Genomic DNA, 14271 nt, shown 5'->3' with positions numbered 1-14271 from the left:
CACTGTGGATTACTTCTCACAGAATGTTGAGGCTGTCCTCTACATCTGCAGTGGCCGTAATACAGCACCTGAAAGCTCGCCATTGAACACCAGAGACACTTATGTAAGACAACAGCCTACAGTTCAGCTGCTCAGAATTCAAAGCCTTGCCAGGGACTACGAGTTTAACACCAGACAAGCTGTCCACGGTACCCACAGGCAAAAGGAGAAGTGGAAAGAGCAGTGCTCTCCTACTGAAAGCAAAAGACTCCTACAACACACTGCTAGCTAATTGCTCCACACCCTTTGCTACAGTCCAGAGCTGTCAATGGGCTGAAGACAGAGAACAACCCTGCCTGTTCTTCCTTCCCTTCTCCAACCTCTTACCAGACTTAAGTCAAAGTGAGAAAATTTGAGATACAATGAGAAAACGAAAAGCATGCATAACCTCAGACACAGAGCAAATTTTTTGTCACCGCTCAGTAGTGAAGCTGTTTGGGTTTCAGACCAATTTAAAGGAACAATAGTCTGGCAACATGCACCACAATCATTTGTGATCAGAACATCATGAGGTGAAATCAGCGGAACAGGTGTGTGCACATGCATCTCTAAAGTCCATGAAAGGTGGAGAAAGAAATAAGAGTGGCCTGACCCTTATGATGAGGATCACTTACCTGAGGTGGACGCAGATATTCAAGAATCTCCATCTGCTAAAACACTTCCAGGGATCAAAACAAGATATGGTTGTTTATCTGTCACACCACAGAAATATACTCCATAGCCTAACAGCTTAGGGCAAGTGACTTAAGAGGCAGGATAATCCTCTCAGTTTGCCAGTGTTCAGGTAGTCTGCCCTGGCCTCCACTAGATTTTTTAAGAACAAAGAGGTAATGTTGAAAACATTTCATAAAATGAGACTGTTCTTAATATAACATTGGCAATCTTTTTTTATGTTTATGTAAAGAGCATAAGTTACATGCTCCTTATACAAGTGAACTGAATCACTCAATTTGTTGCTAATTTCAATGCAGTTCTATGGACAAGTAGTACATAGTTTTTATTTTTCCCTCGAGGGGATATGTAGTGGTAGTCCAAGTAACACACACAAAACATGCTGGTGAACGCAGCAGGCCAAGCAGCATCTATAGGAAGAGGTACAGTCGACATTTTGGGCCGAGACTCTTCGTCAGGACTAACTGAAAGAAGAGATATGAAAGAGGGAGGGGGAAGGGGAGATCTGAAATGATAGAAGACAGGAGGGGGAGGGATGGAGCCAAGAGTTGGAAAGTTGATTGGCAAAAGGGATATGAGGCTGGAGAAGGGAGAGGATCGTGGGACGGGAGGCCTAGGGAGAAAGAAAGGGGGAGGGGGGGAAGCCCAGGGGATGGGCAAGGAGTATAATGAGAGGGATAGAGGGAGAAAAAGGAGAGAGAGAAAAAAAATAATAATAAATTAATAACAGATGGGGTACGAAGGGGAGGTGGGGCATTAACAGAAGTTAGAGAAGTCGATGTTCATGCCATCAGGTTGGAGGCTACCCAGACGGAATATAAGGTGTTGTTCCTCCACCCCAAGTGTGGCTTCATCTTGACAGTAGAGGAGGCCGTGGATAGACATATCAGAATGGGAATGGGACGTGGAATTAAAATGTGTGGCCACTGGGAGATCCTGCTTTCTCTGGCGGACAGAGCGTAGGTGTTTAGCGAAACGGTCTCCTAGCCTGCGTCGGGTCTCACCAATATATAGAAGGCCGCATTGGGAGCACCGGATGCAGTATGTCATCCCAGCCAACTCACAGGTGAAGTGTCGCGTCACCTGGAAAGACTGTCTGGGGCCCTGAATGGTGGTAAAGGAGGAAGTGTAAGGACATGTGTAGCACTTGTTCCGCTTACAAGGATAAATGCCAGGAGGGAGATTGGTGGGGAGGAATGGGGTGGGACGAATGGACAAGGGAGTCGCGTAGGGAGCGATCCCTGCGGAAAGCGGGGGGGGGGGGAGGGAAAGATGAGCTTAGTGGTGGGATCCTATTGGAGGTGGTGGAAGTTACGGAGAATTATATGTTGGACCCGGAGGCTGGTGAGGACAAGGGGAACCCTATTCCTAGTGGAGTGGTGGGAGGATGGGAGATGAGAGCAGATGTGCGTGAAATGAACCAGGTAAACTTGAGGGCAGGGTGCAAGTTGGAGGCAAAGTTAATGAAGTCAACGAGCTCAGCATGCGTGCAGGAAGCAGCACCAATGCAGTCATCGATGTAGCGAAGGAAAAGTGGGGGACAGATACCAGTATAGGCTTGGAATATGGATTGTTCCACAAAGCCAACAAAAAGGCTGGCATAGTGGTTAATAGGTTATTCCCACGCCAATGTTCACATTTTGTACAAGCATCGTTATCAATAAAGTTCAGTTGAATAGCCTGCAAAGCTGGTGCCCGTGTCTCTATGCACTAACCCTCAGTAATAAACAAAACAATACTAACCCCATTACACTGCCATGCTACCATCTTGATCTGTACCATGTCTCACATCAACATTAATGTTTAGGGCCCAGAAACAGCTTCTATCTGTGTTTTCTGCCTCTTTCAATTTCTTGACATTATGCTGACTACTTGATGTTGTGATGGTATCCTGAATTATCCCTTATGAACTGTGCTTTTAAAAAAAGAGAGAGCTGTACAGCACAAATACCTTGTTATTGAGAGAGAGAGAGAGAGAGGCAAAGACTGCTCAGTTTGTTTGGAATTTCTGCAAGGACACTGCCAGCTTCTGAGTTCCTACAGAGAGAGAAGGGAGGAGCTACTTGATGGACGGCTGGTGTTCAGCATGGTGAAATAAATACAAGGTCAGCTGCTAGACAGAGAGACACATGATTTTGGACACTGGATGAGCTTCGTGGTGCCCACAGAAAGGTGGGTTTTTTTTGGGGATCCATCAGTGGCTCTCGCAGTGTGGAAAAGGTGTGACCGGTGGGAAGTTATTAGTGTGTCCAACCCTCCCCTGGGTTGTTAACTCCACCACATAAAATGGTCCCCTTGTGGTCACATTCGATGACTTCCAAAGGATTTCGGAGGACAACTGGAAGAATCGATAGCATTGGCTTACTCGAACAACCACACCTCTCTCCATCACTACTCAACTAAATACCACGAACTGAACTGAACTCTAGCCATCATTGTAAGACTGTATCCATTTACCCCTAGGCTTGAAGCTTGGTTTTCTTATTTATATATATATTTATATATAAATAATCATTGCTAATCTGTTTGATACATCTGAATTTTATTACTGTATTGTGTAGTTACTAATAAACTAGTATTAGTTAATAGCAATACCAAACTCCAAGGTGTTTTCCATTTCTGCTGGTTCTTTAACCCGTCACGGGGTACATGACAATGTTAAAAATACAGGGTAAAGGGAAAGTGAGACAGGACACAACTTAGATCAAGGCTACACCACCATTTTTGTAGTGTTTTTACCTTGGTCACTTTGCAATCACATGGTGTGTATTGCATGGCTATCAGACCCATTTGTGCCTGTGATTAACCTCCTAAAGAACAGTCACAAAGCTTTTTTTTAATTACTTTTCCCTATTCTGACTCATTGGAGGGTCTCTCAATATTGAATGGACTATCCCTTCCTGAAAAACTGGTCATTATTTTGAAGGGGGGGGGGTCCTAAAACATCAGGTCTAATTCTCTTCACAACTGCAACCTGATCAGCTGAGTATCTTCAGCGTTTTCTGCTTTTACAGCTTGGTTATTGTTAGCTATTTTCTACCGTTCTGGTAATCTGACCTTTCCTTTCAAAATTTCTCTTCAAAACCCACCTCTACCTGCCCTGCAGATTACCACTTCCTCTGCACCCCTAGTTGTTTTATTTCCTGATTTGCCAGGGCACTTTCTTGAGCCTGAATTAAGTGAACCCTGTCCCTAAAGAACAGTTCCATCGTTCCTCAGCATGAATTGAAACTGACTTCTCCCTACCAACATCTGAGCCATGCATTCTGTTCAATGACCTTATTTACATTATTCCAATCTATATAGAGCCCAGGAGCTAATACAGAGATTGCAATAAAAAATTTTGGCCCCAAAGCTAAATTCACTTTCTTTTACAGCTAAGCTCCTAAATATATAAACTTTTGGCCTAAAGTTTATAATTGCCAACCTCTTCTTGGAAAAGGGCACAATATTCCTCACAGCACATTCACATACAGTGCTGTATGATCTTTACTGCGCACCATAAGTTACATTGAACCAACAAGCTTTGATCAGAAAACTCAATGAAATATTTCCCTCTAATTACCAAAAGAACACTGATTTAAGCACATCTCCATTCAAGAAAATAATGACATTTTAGAAGGTAAAATACCTTCAAGCAGAGGCATCAGACAAGTGTCAAGAAAGGTCTTGCCCCTGTACGGTATCTACAACTGCAACACAATTACAAAGACTGAGAATGTTTATTGGTCAAGGACCCAACAGAATTCACATTTTAACATACAGCCAAACAAAACACATGCATCTACAATTAAATTAGCTTCTTGTCTTGTATAATCGAGGAAAATACATTTTGCTTGATGAGGTGGCCCGGGGGAACTGGAAGTGGGATCTTTTATACCAATATAAAAGTATTCAAAACTTGTACACACGGTTATCTAAAAAAAATAAGCTAAATCATTCTCTCATTTCTCCATCTTCTTCTTCCTCTTCAACTCCTCTGATGTATAATACATTGTTACACCTATTAAAAAGGAAGCAGATGGTTAGTATCCTAAAAGGCCAGTGGACTCAGCACAGCCGTGCCATTACTCACATTAAATACAAGCAAACAATAGTAAAATGGGACATGACATGTCACTACTGTGGTTTCATTGTCCTCCATTTTCAAATCAGAAAGCCAAGCCTGTCAATTCCACAAAATGTGCAGAAATTGCTCAGTATTCAGATATCATTCTTAGTCATACAGAATCAGTCCCACATGCCTCTGCTGACCAAGATGCCTATCTGGAAGCTAGAGGCGTTTACCTGCATTTGGCCCACATCCTCCTAATTGTTTCCTACCACTGGTTTCTACCACAAGGCACAGGAGCAGCATCAGACCATTCGACCTGCTCCACCAGTACAATGCGGCTGATTTATTATCTCTCTCAACCCCACTCTCCTGTCATCTCCTCATGACCTTTAACTCCAGACTCACCACCCTTTGGCTAAAGAAATCCCACCTCACCTCTGTTATAGAGACGTCCTTCTCTTCTGAGGCTGCATGCTCTGATTCGAGACTCCCCCACTATAGGAAACATCCTCTCCATATCCACTCTATCCAGGCCTTTCAACATTCACTAAGTTTCAATGAGATTCCCCCCTCATTCTTCTAAACTTGAGTGAATACAGGCACAGACATACAATGCTCCTCCTACATTAACTTCTTCATTCCCAGGATCATTCACATGAACCTCCTCTGGACCCTCTCCAATGCCGGTACATCCTTTCGTAGATAAAGAGCCAAATCCATTACAGGCAAAGCCCTCCCCACCATTGAGCACATCTACAAGGCACACTGTCACAGGATGTCAGCATCCATTAGCAAGACCCCCACCACCCAGGCCACACTCCCTTCTGGCTGCTGCAATTAGGAAAGTGGTACCGGAGCCTCAGGACCCACACCACAACGTTCAGGAAGTTTTTACCGCTCAACTATCAGGCTCTTGAACCAGAGGATAACTTCACTCACCCCAAAACCGAACTGTTCCCACAACCTATGGACTCACTTTCAAGGACTCCATCTCATGTTCTCAATATCTATGTATTCTTTTTGTATTTGCACAGCTTGTCCTCTTTTGCATATTGGTTATTTGTGCCTTTCATTGGTTCTATTGTGTTTCTTTGTAATCACTGTGAATGCCCACAATAAAATGAATGACAACATGTATGTACTTTAATAATAAATTTACTTTGAACTTTTGAAAACTGCTCACAATACTCCAGTAATGCTGAGGTCACCCTTAAATGTTTCCCCTCCCATCTTAAACCCATACCCTCTACCGTTAAAGACTCCCTATCCTGGGAAATAATGGCAGATGATGGATGATGAATTGAATAGTATCCCGGAGGTCTCCAATAAAGTGGATAGAGTTCTATAAAGTTTATAGTAATTGCTTATATTAACTTCCAGAACTAAACGACTAATAGGAAGATCAGTTAATAAGAGGAAGGCGAGCAAATACCAGAGTAAAGTGCTTGTTCTCTTACTGAGAGGGCATGACTTTAATGTTTCAGAGCTGTACCGAGACCTCAGTTTTTCAACACACCAGTGACTTAATTGAAAGAATTTTACATTCACATTTTCTGATGTGGATACAGGAAACTGTAAGTTATGCAAACTGGAAGTGTTTACACAACTTTGGTCCATTCTTCACTGATGAATGACAGAAAAAGATTGGCTAATCTGGGATTGGAGTACAATTCACAATACTTAGAGGGGAAAAAACTAGAAACTGCAGAGTAACGAGATTTAGGTATCCAAGTGTGTATAGAAAAACTTGCCAAAATTAATCATTTTCAAAGCAATCAAAAGATTTTTGGCAAAATGATCAGGAATGAGTAAAGGAGGAAGCAACGCTCCATGTACTGTTAATATAAACAACTCTAGAGGGATAAACTGGTCACAGGACAGTACAAAGTGCTTCCATTGGAATTGAACAGGTTTAAATTAGAACTACAATGACAGGCCACGTAAGATCAGTTTGATAAATTATAGCGATGGAGAGGGATGTGATGGAAGCAGAAGGAAACTCGCCCGCTGGTGGAAAAGCATAATCTTATCAAAGATCAGCTATCAAAAAATCAATTGTGCAGATCTGCAACAAATTTAAAGACTAAGATCAGGGAATCAAAGGGAACTGAGCACTAGGCAGAAAAGATTGAGGTACAGACCAATTATTTAAAAGAATGGTTTATCTTCATTTGTATATTCCTAATTTTAATCCCTTGTTCTGGATTTCTTTCATCTGATGAGCAAGTTCCTACAATTAATCTTGTCTAGAATGGCATCAGTTAGCAGAATCATCAATTAGTTAAGTATGAACTGTAAATTTAACACTTCAAAGGTTCAAAGGTCAAATTTAATGTCAGAGAAATGTATACAAATTACTACTTGGAATTGCCATCACTGGAAACATTCAACTCAACAACTGCTGGAAGAAAAGCACAGGCAATGTCTAAGAGACTGCTCCAGTTTGTTTTTGCTCCAGATTCCAGCACCTGCTGTCTGTCTCAATTTAATCTGAAGGCTTTAATTCATATCACAGAACTAAAAATGTTAGTGATGAATTTGCAAACACGAGGAAATCTGCAGATGCTGGAATTTCAAGCAACACACATAAAAGTTGCTGGTGAACGCAGCAGGCCAGGCAGCATCTCTAGGAAGAGGTACAGTCAATGTTTCGGGCCGAGACCCTTCGTCAGGACTAACTGAAACAAGAGATAGTAAGAGATTTGAAAGTGGGAGGGGGAGGGGGAGATCTGAAATGATAGGAGAAGACAGGAGGGGGAGGGATGGAGCCAAGAGCTGGACAGTTGATTGGCAAAAGGGATATGAGAGGATCATGGGACAAGAGGCCCAGGGAGAAGGAAAGGCCGGGGGGGGGGGGGGGGGGGGGGGGAGAACCTAGGGGATGGGCAAGGGGTATAGTGAGAGGGACAGAGGGAGAAAAAGAAGAGAGAGAAAGAGAATGTGTGTATATAAATAACTTCCTAGAGATGCTGCCTGGCCTGCCGCGTTCACCAGCGACTTTTATGTGTTACTTGAAATTCCAGCATCTGCAGATTTCCCCATGTTTGCCCTTGTACCCCATCCGTTATTTATTTATATACACATTCTTTTTTCTCTCTCTCTCTCCTTTTTCTCCCTCTGTCTCTCTCACTATACCCCTTGCCCATCCTCTGGGTTCTCCCCCCCCACTTTTCTTTCTCCCTGGGCCTCCTGTCCCATAATCCTCTCATATCCCTTTTGCCAATCACCTGTCCAGCTCTTGGCTCCATCCCTCCCCCTCCTGTCTTCTCCTATCATTTCGGATCTCCCCCTCCCACTTTCAAATCTCTTACTAGCTCTTCTTTCAGTTAGTCCTGACGAAGGGCCTCGGCCCGAAATGTCGACTGTACCTCTTCCTAGAGATGCTGCTTGGCCCAGTGATGAATTTGAGCAGGTTTAGTTACAATATTCGCATGAATTTTCAATTCCAAATTATATTTAATTTTTACCTTATAAGGACTTCTCCTAGATGACCTGCTAAAGCACCATCAATATATTCTTCTGTATTTGCCAACTGAAGAAAAAGGGAAAAAAAATGATGAGCTTCCAGATTTGCCAATGTAACCAGACCCTCAGTAACGCTGTGACCTGTAGAGCCACTGAGATGAATAGTGCCGTTATATCAAAACACAGGAAAAAATGTGACTCAGTCATGAACCTTTCAGTGCCAACATTTCTGTTCTCCCCTTCATCCTGCTTTAATAGTTTATTTTGTGCTTGTCCTCAAAATCAATGAACCATCTTCTGAAACTTTCAACACCTTCAATGTGATACCACCAGCAGGCTTCTTCCAAACCCCACCAGCAGTGTGATCAAGCCATTCTCTCACCAACAGAGTTTACTCTTCTACCTACGCATGCTCTTCATTGGACCTCTCAGTGCAAGTGCAGAAGATGCTACAGCTGCCCTTTTATTTCTTCTCTACCCATATCGCAGCAGATTGTGAATCTCACTGCTCCTCATTCACTCAGAACTGTTTGCACTGTTGCCACATTGCCTAGTATAGGCTTGAGAAATAGCATTTTACCTTGCAACTAATCGGTAGACCATTGAGAAGAGTTAATTTTAAAAATTGCACACAGAAGTTAACCTGCAAGTACAAAGCAATTAGAAAAAGCAAATGGTACATTAGCTTTTATTGCAACAGGATTTGAATACAACAGGAATAATGCCTCACTGTAATCATAAAATGGACTGATGAGAGGGCACCTGGAATGTTGTGCACAGGTCTCCCTACCGGAGGAAGAACTTGAGGACTCCAAAAGTTTCCAGAATGTTTCCTGAGATCAGGGAGCTTGTTCCACAAGCAGACTAGGTCTATACTCTCTAGAGCAAGGGTTCCCAATCTTTTTCATGCAATGGACCCCTACCATTAAGTAACGGTTGGAAACTCCTGCTCGACAGTTTAGAAAAACACCAGATGATATCACAGAAGCAAAATTCATAATGGCTTGACAAAGTAATTATAGGGGTGAAGTTTCTCCAAGCTGGAGCATCTTGCACCAATAGTCAGTTTCAACATTAAAGGTCAGAAGAGATGAAAAGAAACCTGTAACCTTGGAATTTTCTAACCAAGCAACCTGGCCAATGGGGTAAATAGCACTATTGTGAAAGCACAATCATGACCTCCTCACTGAGTGGTGGTGAAGCAGGTAGAGGGATTAAATTACCTGCTCCCATTATTTATGAAGGAACTCATTCACTAGGATATCACTGTCCTTAGACCAATTGTTCAATATCTTCCACGATACCTGATTTCAGAATGTTCATTGATGGTTGAAAATACTCAAGTTTGTATCTTCTCAGCAAATTAAGCATGCCAAGCCTACACATAGGCTGCAATTAGTCACTGAATGACAAGAACCAAGAGCCCAAAATGTGCACCCCTCCCCTTCCCCAAGTCATCTTCCCATGACTTCATCAGCATTACATTGTGAGATTTCACTCCCCACTTACATTCTTGGCTAACTATTGCACCAGCAAAATAAATACTGTGGGCACCAAAGAGCAGGTGAGAGGCTGGGTTTCCTGACTTGTATTCATTCACAGCCTGGATGGGAATTTCTCCAGCAATCAAGCTCACACAGGACAAAATGTCTCCACCCTCAACATTCACTTGACACTAGTGTGCCACAGTCACAGTGTACCTTCTGAAAAGTACCCCATGACAGCCAAGCACAGCTTCAACAGCACCATTTATCTACAAGCTTGAAGAACAAAAGCTACTTGTGTGTGAAAATATCACTATTGCAAAGACCCCTCAGGTCAATCAATAAACTTAGGAAAATAATTTTTGTTCTTGGGGCTAAATCTGGAACACCTGATCCAATTGACATTCACAAATACAAACCGCAGCTGTTCAAGAAGGTAGTTCATTGCCTTCATGGGCATAAATGGATGGCTGGTAAGTTGTGGCCCTGAGACTGACAGCCACATCCTACAACAGAATAAAAAACGTGGCAAGAGTCAGTTGACCCACAGTAAGGCTATCAAAACAAGAGGACAGAAAGAGTTTAAGGATCTCTGACAGTAAAATTCTTTAAAAAATCAAAGAGGTCGATATCTGAAACTCACTGTCTGAGGTTGTAACATAGTCAGATACAAATACCATGTTTAGACAGGCAGTTAAATATACAAGATATAGGAGGATATAGACTTAGTACAGGCATATGGTATTCATGAAGATGGGTGTCATTGACATGTTGGGCTAAAGGGCCCATTTCTGTGCTGTACAATTCTATCCACATTTCAAGTCCACACTGGACACTATGCTATCCAATTTACAGAAGTGTAACTGAGTCCAGAAACAGAGGTTCACTGAGCACAACACTTCATAAATACATGTGAAAATTTTTTGTTTCTGGGATTTGGGCATCACTGGCATGGCCAACAACTGCCCTTTTGCCAAGTCTAAAATCCCAGGATGTTAAACAGATGGGTTTTGGGTTTGGGTATTTGATCCTCCACAATATTCTGCGTGGGAATTTAAACTGGAGGTGGCAGTGTTTTTTTTAACGAGGCCGAGTTGCAAGCTCAACATCAACCCGGCACGGATGGAGAGCACACTCGGGAGCGGTCTGTCACTGGATTGAACTCGGGAACCTCCGTTCTCGTGCCCGGCACTGATCTCACTGCGCCACCAGCCGACCTGGTAATAACAAGTTAGTACCTTCGTGGTGATCATTTCTAATGACTGTTTTAATTAACCAAATTTAAATTCCACCTATGCCATGGTGGGTTTTGAATCAGGTCCCTGGAAGGTGGACCAGAACATTAAGGCTTACTGGTGAATTGGTGATAGGGAAAAAAAAAAAGAGTACTGGTGGTTGGGTGGTTTTCTGACTGGAACTCTGTAACAATCAGTGTATCCTTGTTTGTAAAAACCTGGAGACAAATATATGTGGCCTCTTCAGCAAGCCTGCAGACATTGGTGGAGTCATGATAGTGAAAATCTAAGGAAACAATGGGACATAGTCCAGCCTCAAAGTTGGGCATAACCATGGCAGGTGGAATATAAACCAAGCATGAGATAATGCACTTTGGGAAGTCAAATTCTGATGAAATAAATATTGGGGATCTCCACAGAATTGATACACAGAGATCATGGCGCAAGTCCATAGTTCAGTGAAGGTGACAATGCAGGCAGTTCGGGGAACAAGGAAGGCATTTGGTATGCTTACCTTCATGAGGCAAGGCATTTAACTAGAGTTGTTACATCACATTGCAGCTGTACAGAACATTGGCTAGAACACACGCTGCAATAGAGAACAGGCAGAAGAGATTCAGCAGCACATTGCCTGGGATAGACAGCTGAGAATATAAAGATGGATTGGATAGAAGATAATTATTTTCAGTGGAATGTGGGAGACCGAGGTGCCAATCTTACAGAGATTTATCAGATTAAGATGGGCATAGAAAGAATGGATAATTACCCTTTTCACCAGGGTAAGGTAAGCCATATATTTAAGGCAAGAGAGGAGACATTTAGAGATCAAAGAGCTAAATATTTTTTCACTTAGGGTGGTGATTACCTAGAACGAGCTGCCAGAGGATGTGATAGAGAAAGACAGTTACAGTAGTCAGGGAAGACAGAGATACAGGCAAATGGGATTAACATAAACAAGCATCAGTCAACATAGACAAGACAGACAGAAAGGACTCGGGTCTATACAAATCTACAGATCGAGGATATTGGAAAACATCTAAACTTCTGTAATGAATACTTGTTAAAAATTATTAGCAGAAAGTATCCAGGTTTTTTTTAGCCGACTGCAAACTAAATTAAATTTATACTACTACAGACGACTTTAGACAACATATCGATGTGGAACAGACACCGGCTTTATCCCCAGGAGCCGGTGACACTTACAGAGCCAGCACAGGTCCGAGCCAGCCTATTCCTTACCTGCATGTTCATGTAGCCATCGACTGACACCAGGTACCCCTTGTACTCCATGCCCCACTTCAGCTTCACCATCACCGGCTTGCCGGTCAGCCCATTGAGGAAAGGCTTTGGATTCAACGGCAAACTCTGCAGAGGAGGAAGCGTCAGTCAATGCTGGGCCACGGACTAAGAGCGGGAATCCCTCATTGGTCTGGGAAGGAGGCGGAGCGCCCGGCGCACTAAGAGAAAACCGAGCCCCGCCGGAACCCGGGCACTAGGCCGCAATCGGAGACTCCGGGGACTACTGCGGTCGCACCTTCTTCCCCCTCCCTCCTCCCGCCATGAGCAGGCCAGGTAGGCCGGACCTGAAGCGTGGACTCACCATCGCAGCGAAGGAACCTCCGTCTCCCGTCCGTCGGTCGGTGGGGACACAAACACGCGCCACCGGCTGGAGCACGGGCTGCTGGGTAAAAGGGGCGGGGCTGGGCCGCGCACTTTCACCTCTCGGCCCGTGCGCTGATTGGTCGGGGGTGGGGCCTGCGTGTTGCCCGAGGAGACCGTGAAGCCTGGTACTCGCGCAGCTGTCTTCTCCCGTCCATACTGCACCAACCACCGCCGCTGGGCTATCACCGTCCAGCCCTTGGCACAGTGCAAATGTATACTTATCCTGGACGTGTCAGTGACATTTTTACATATCAAACGAACTTGATGAGTCGACACCATGAAGAAATTTATTTATAACGAGAAATGTGTTGTTTTATTGGCAACAGTACAGCGCTGAGACAAATTTACTACGAATAACAAAAATAGTGCAAAAAAAACCCAGTGAGGTATCGTTCATGTACCGTTCAGAAATCTGATGGTGGAGGATAAGAAGAAGCTGATTCTGAATGGTTGAGTGTGGGTCCTGTACCTCACCCCCCGCAGTATGGTAGTGACATGAAGAAGGCATGCCTGGTGTTGTAAGAACTTTAATTGATGGATGCCACCTTCATGAGGCACTCACTGACTTGAAAATGTCCCGTGATGGAGCTGGCTGACCCTACAGTCCTCTGCCTCTTGCACTCCTGTGCATTTGGGCCTCCATACCTGTGGTGATGCAGTCAGTCAGAACTCTCTCCACTGCATGTCTATGGTAAGAGTCTTTGGTGACATGCAAATCTCCTCAAACTCTTTGCCATCTTTGTGATGGGCCCAGGTAAATACTGAGACCCAGAAACTTAAATCTGCTCACGCTTGCCAGTGCTGACTCCTCAGTGAGGACTGGTTTGTGTTCTCCCAACTTCCCCTTCATGAAGTGCACAATCAATTCTTCGGTCTTGTTGATGTGGAGTATGAGATGTTGTTGCCACACCACTTAACCAGATGATCTATCTCACTCCTGTATGCCTTCTCATTGTCACCTGAGATTTTACCAACAAGTGTTGTCATCTGCTAATTTATAGGTGACATTTGAACTAAATTGTAGAGAGATTAGGGCTGTGGATTAAGCATGTATCTTTGAAGAGTGCCTGTGTTGATTGTCAGTGAGAAGGAGATGTTATAATGGTCACTACTGACTGTGATCAAGAATGCATTTTCAGAGGGAGGTACAGAGGCTTAGGTTTCGAAGTTTGGTGATTAATATTGAGGGATAATAGTATAAAACATTCAGTCCTGTATTTGTCACCCTTTTTTATTTTGTCCCGTTACACTGTAACTCATCCCACTGACTGCAATTTTGCCCTGTCATCTGTCTGTCCTTCCTATCATTACCTCTGCTTCTACATCAACTGCCCCATCCTCAGCCCTTTCACTTCAATACCCAGGCCCATGCCAAATTAGGTTAAACCCTCCCCAACAGTTTTAGCAAACCTGCCTGCAAGGATACTGGTTCCCCTCAGGTTTGGGTGTAACCTGTCCTTTTTGTACAGGTCATACCTTCCCCAGAAGAGCTCCCAATGATCCAGAGACCTGAAACCCTGCCCTCTGCACCAATTCCTCAGCCACACATTCATCTGCCAAGTCATTCTATTCTTACCCTCACTGGCATGTGGCACAAGCAGCAATCCAGAGATTACTACCATGGAGGTCCTGCTGTTCAGCTTCCTAACTAGATCCCTAA

At 43.7% G+C, this 14271-nt stretch overlaps 1 protein-coding gene across 1 annotated transcript; it reads right to left on the bottom strand.

Moving 5' to 3' along the window:
- Positions 1–4414: 4414 nt before the first annotated feature.
- Positions 4415–12647, bottom strand: snrpf (small nuclear ribonucleoprotein polypeptide F). Its single transcript, XM_072241391.1, has 4 exons — positions 12550–12647; positions 12189–12314; positions 8233–8297; positions 4415–4714 (listed from the first exon to the last, which is right to left on the bottom strand). The coding sequence occupies exons 1-4, from the start codon at positions 12550–12552 to the stop codon at positions 4648–4650; spliced, it is 261 nt and encodes an 86-aa protein (XP_072097492.1). The 5' UTR covers positions 12553–12647; the 3' UTR covers positions 4415–4647.
- Positions 12648–14271: the final 1624 nt, after the last annotated feature.

Source organism: Mobula birostris, chromosome 23 (assembly GCF_030028105.1).
Source record: "Mobula birostris isolate sMobBir1 chromosome 23, sMobBir1.hap1, whole genome shotgun sequence".
Lineage (NCBI taxonomy): Eukaryota > Metazoa > Chordata > Chondrichthyes > Myliobatiformes > Myliobatidae > Mobula > Mobula birostris.
Note: the sequence above shows the minus strand (reverse complement) of the source record. Positions and strands in the feature narration are given on the sequence as shown.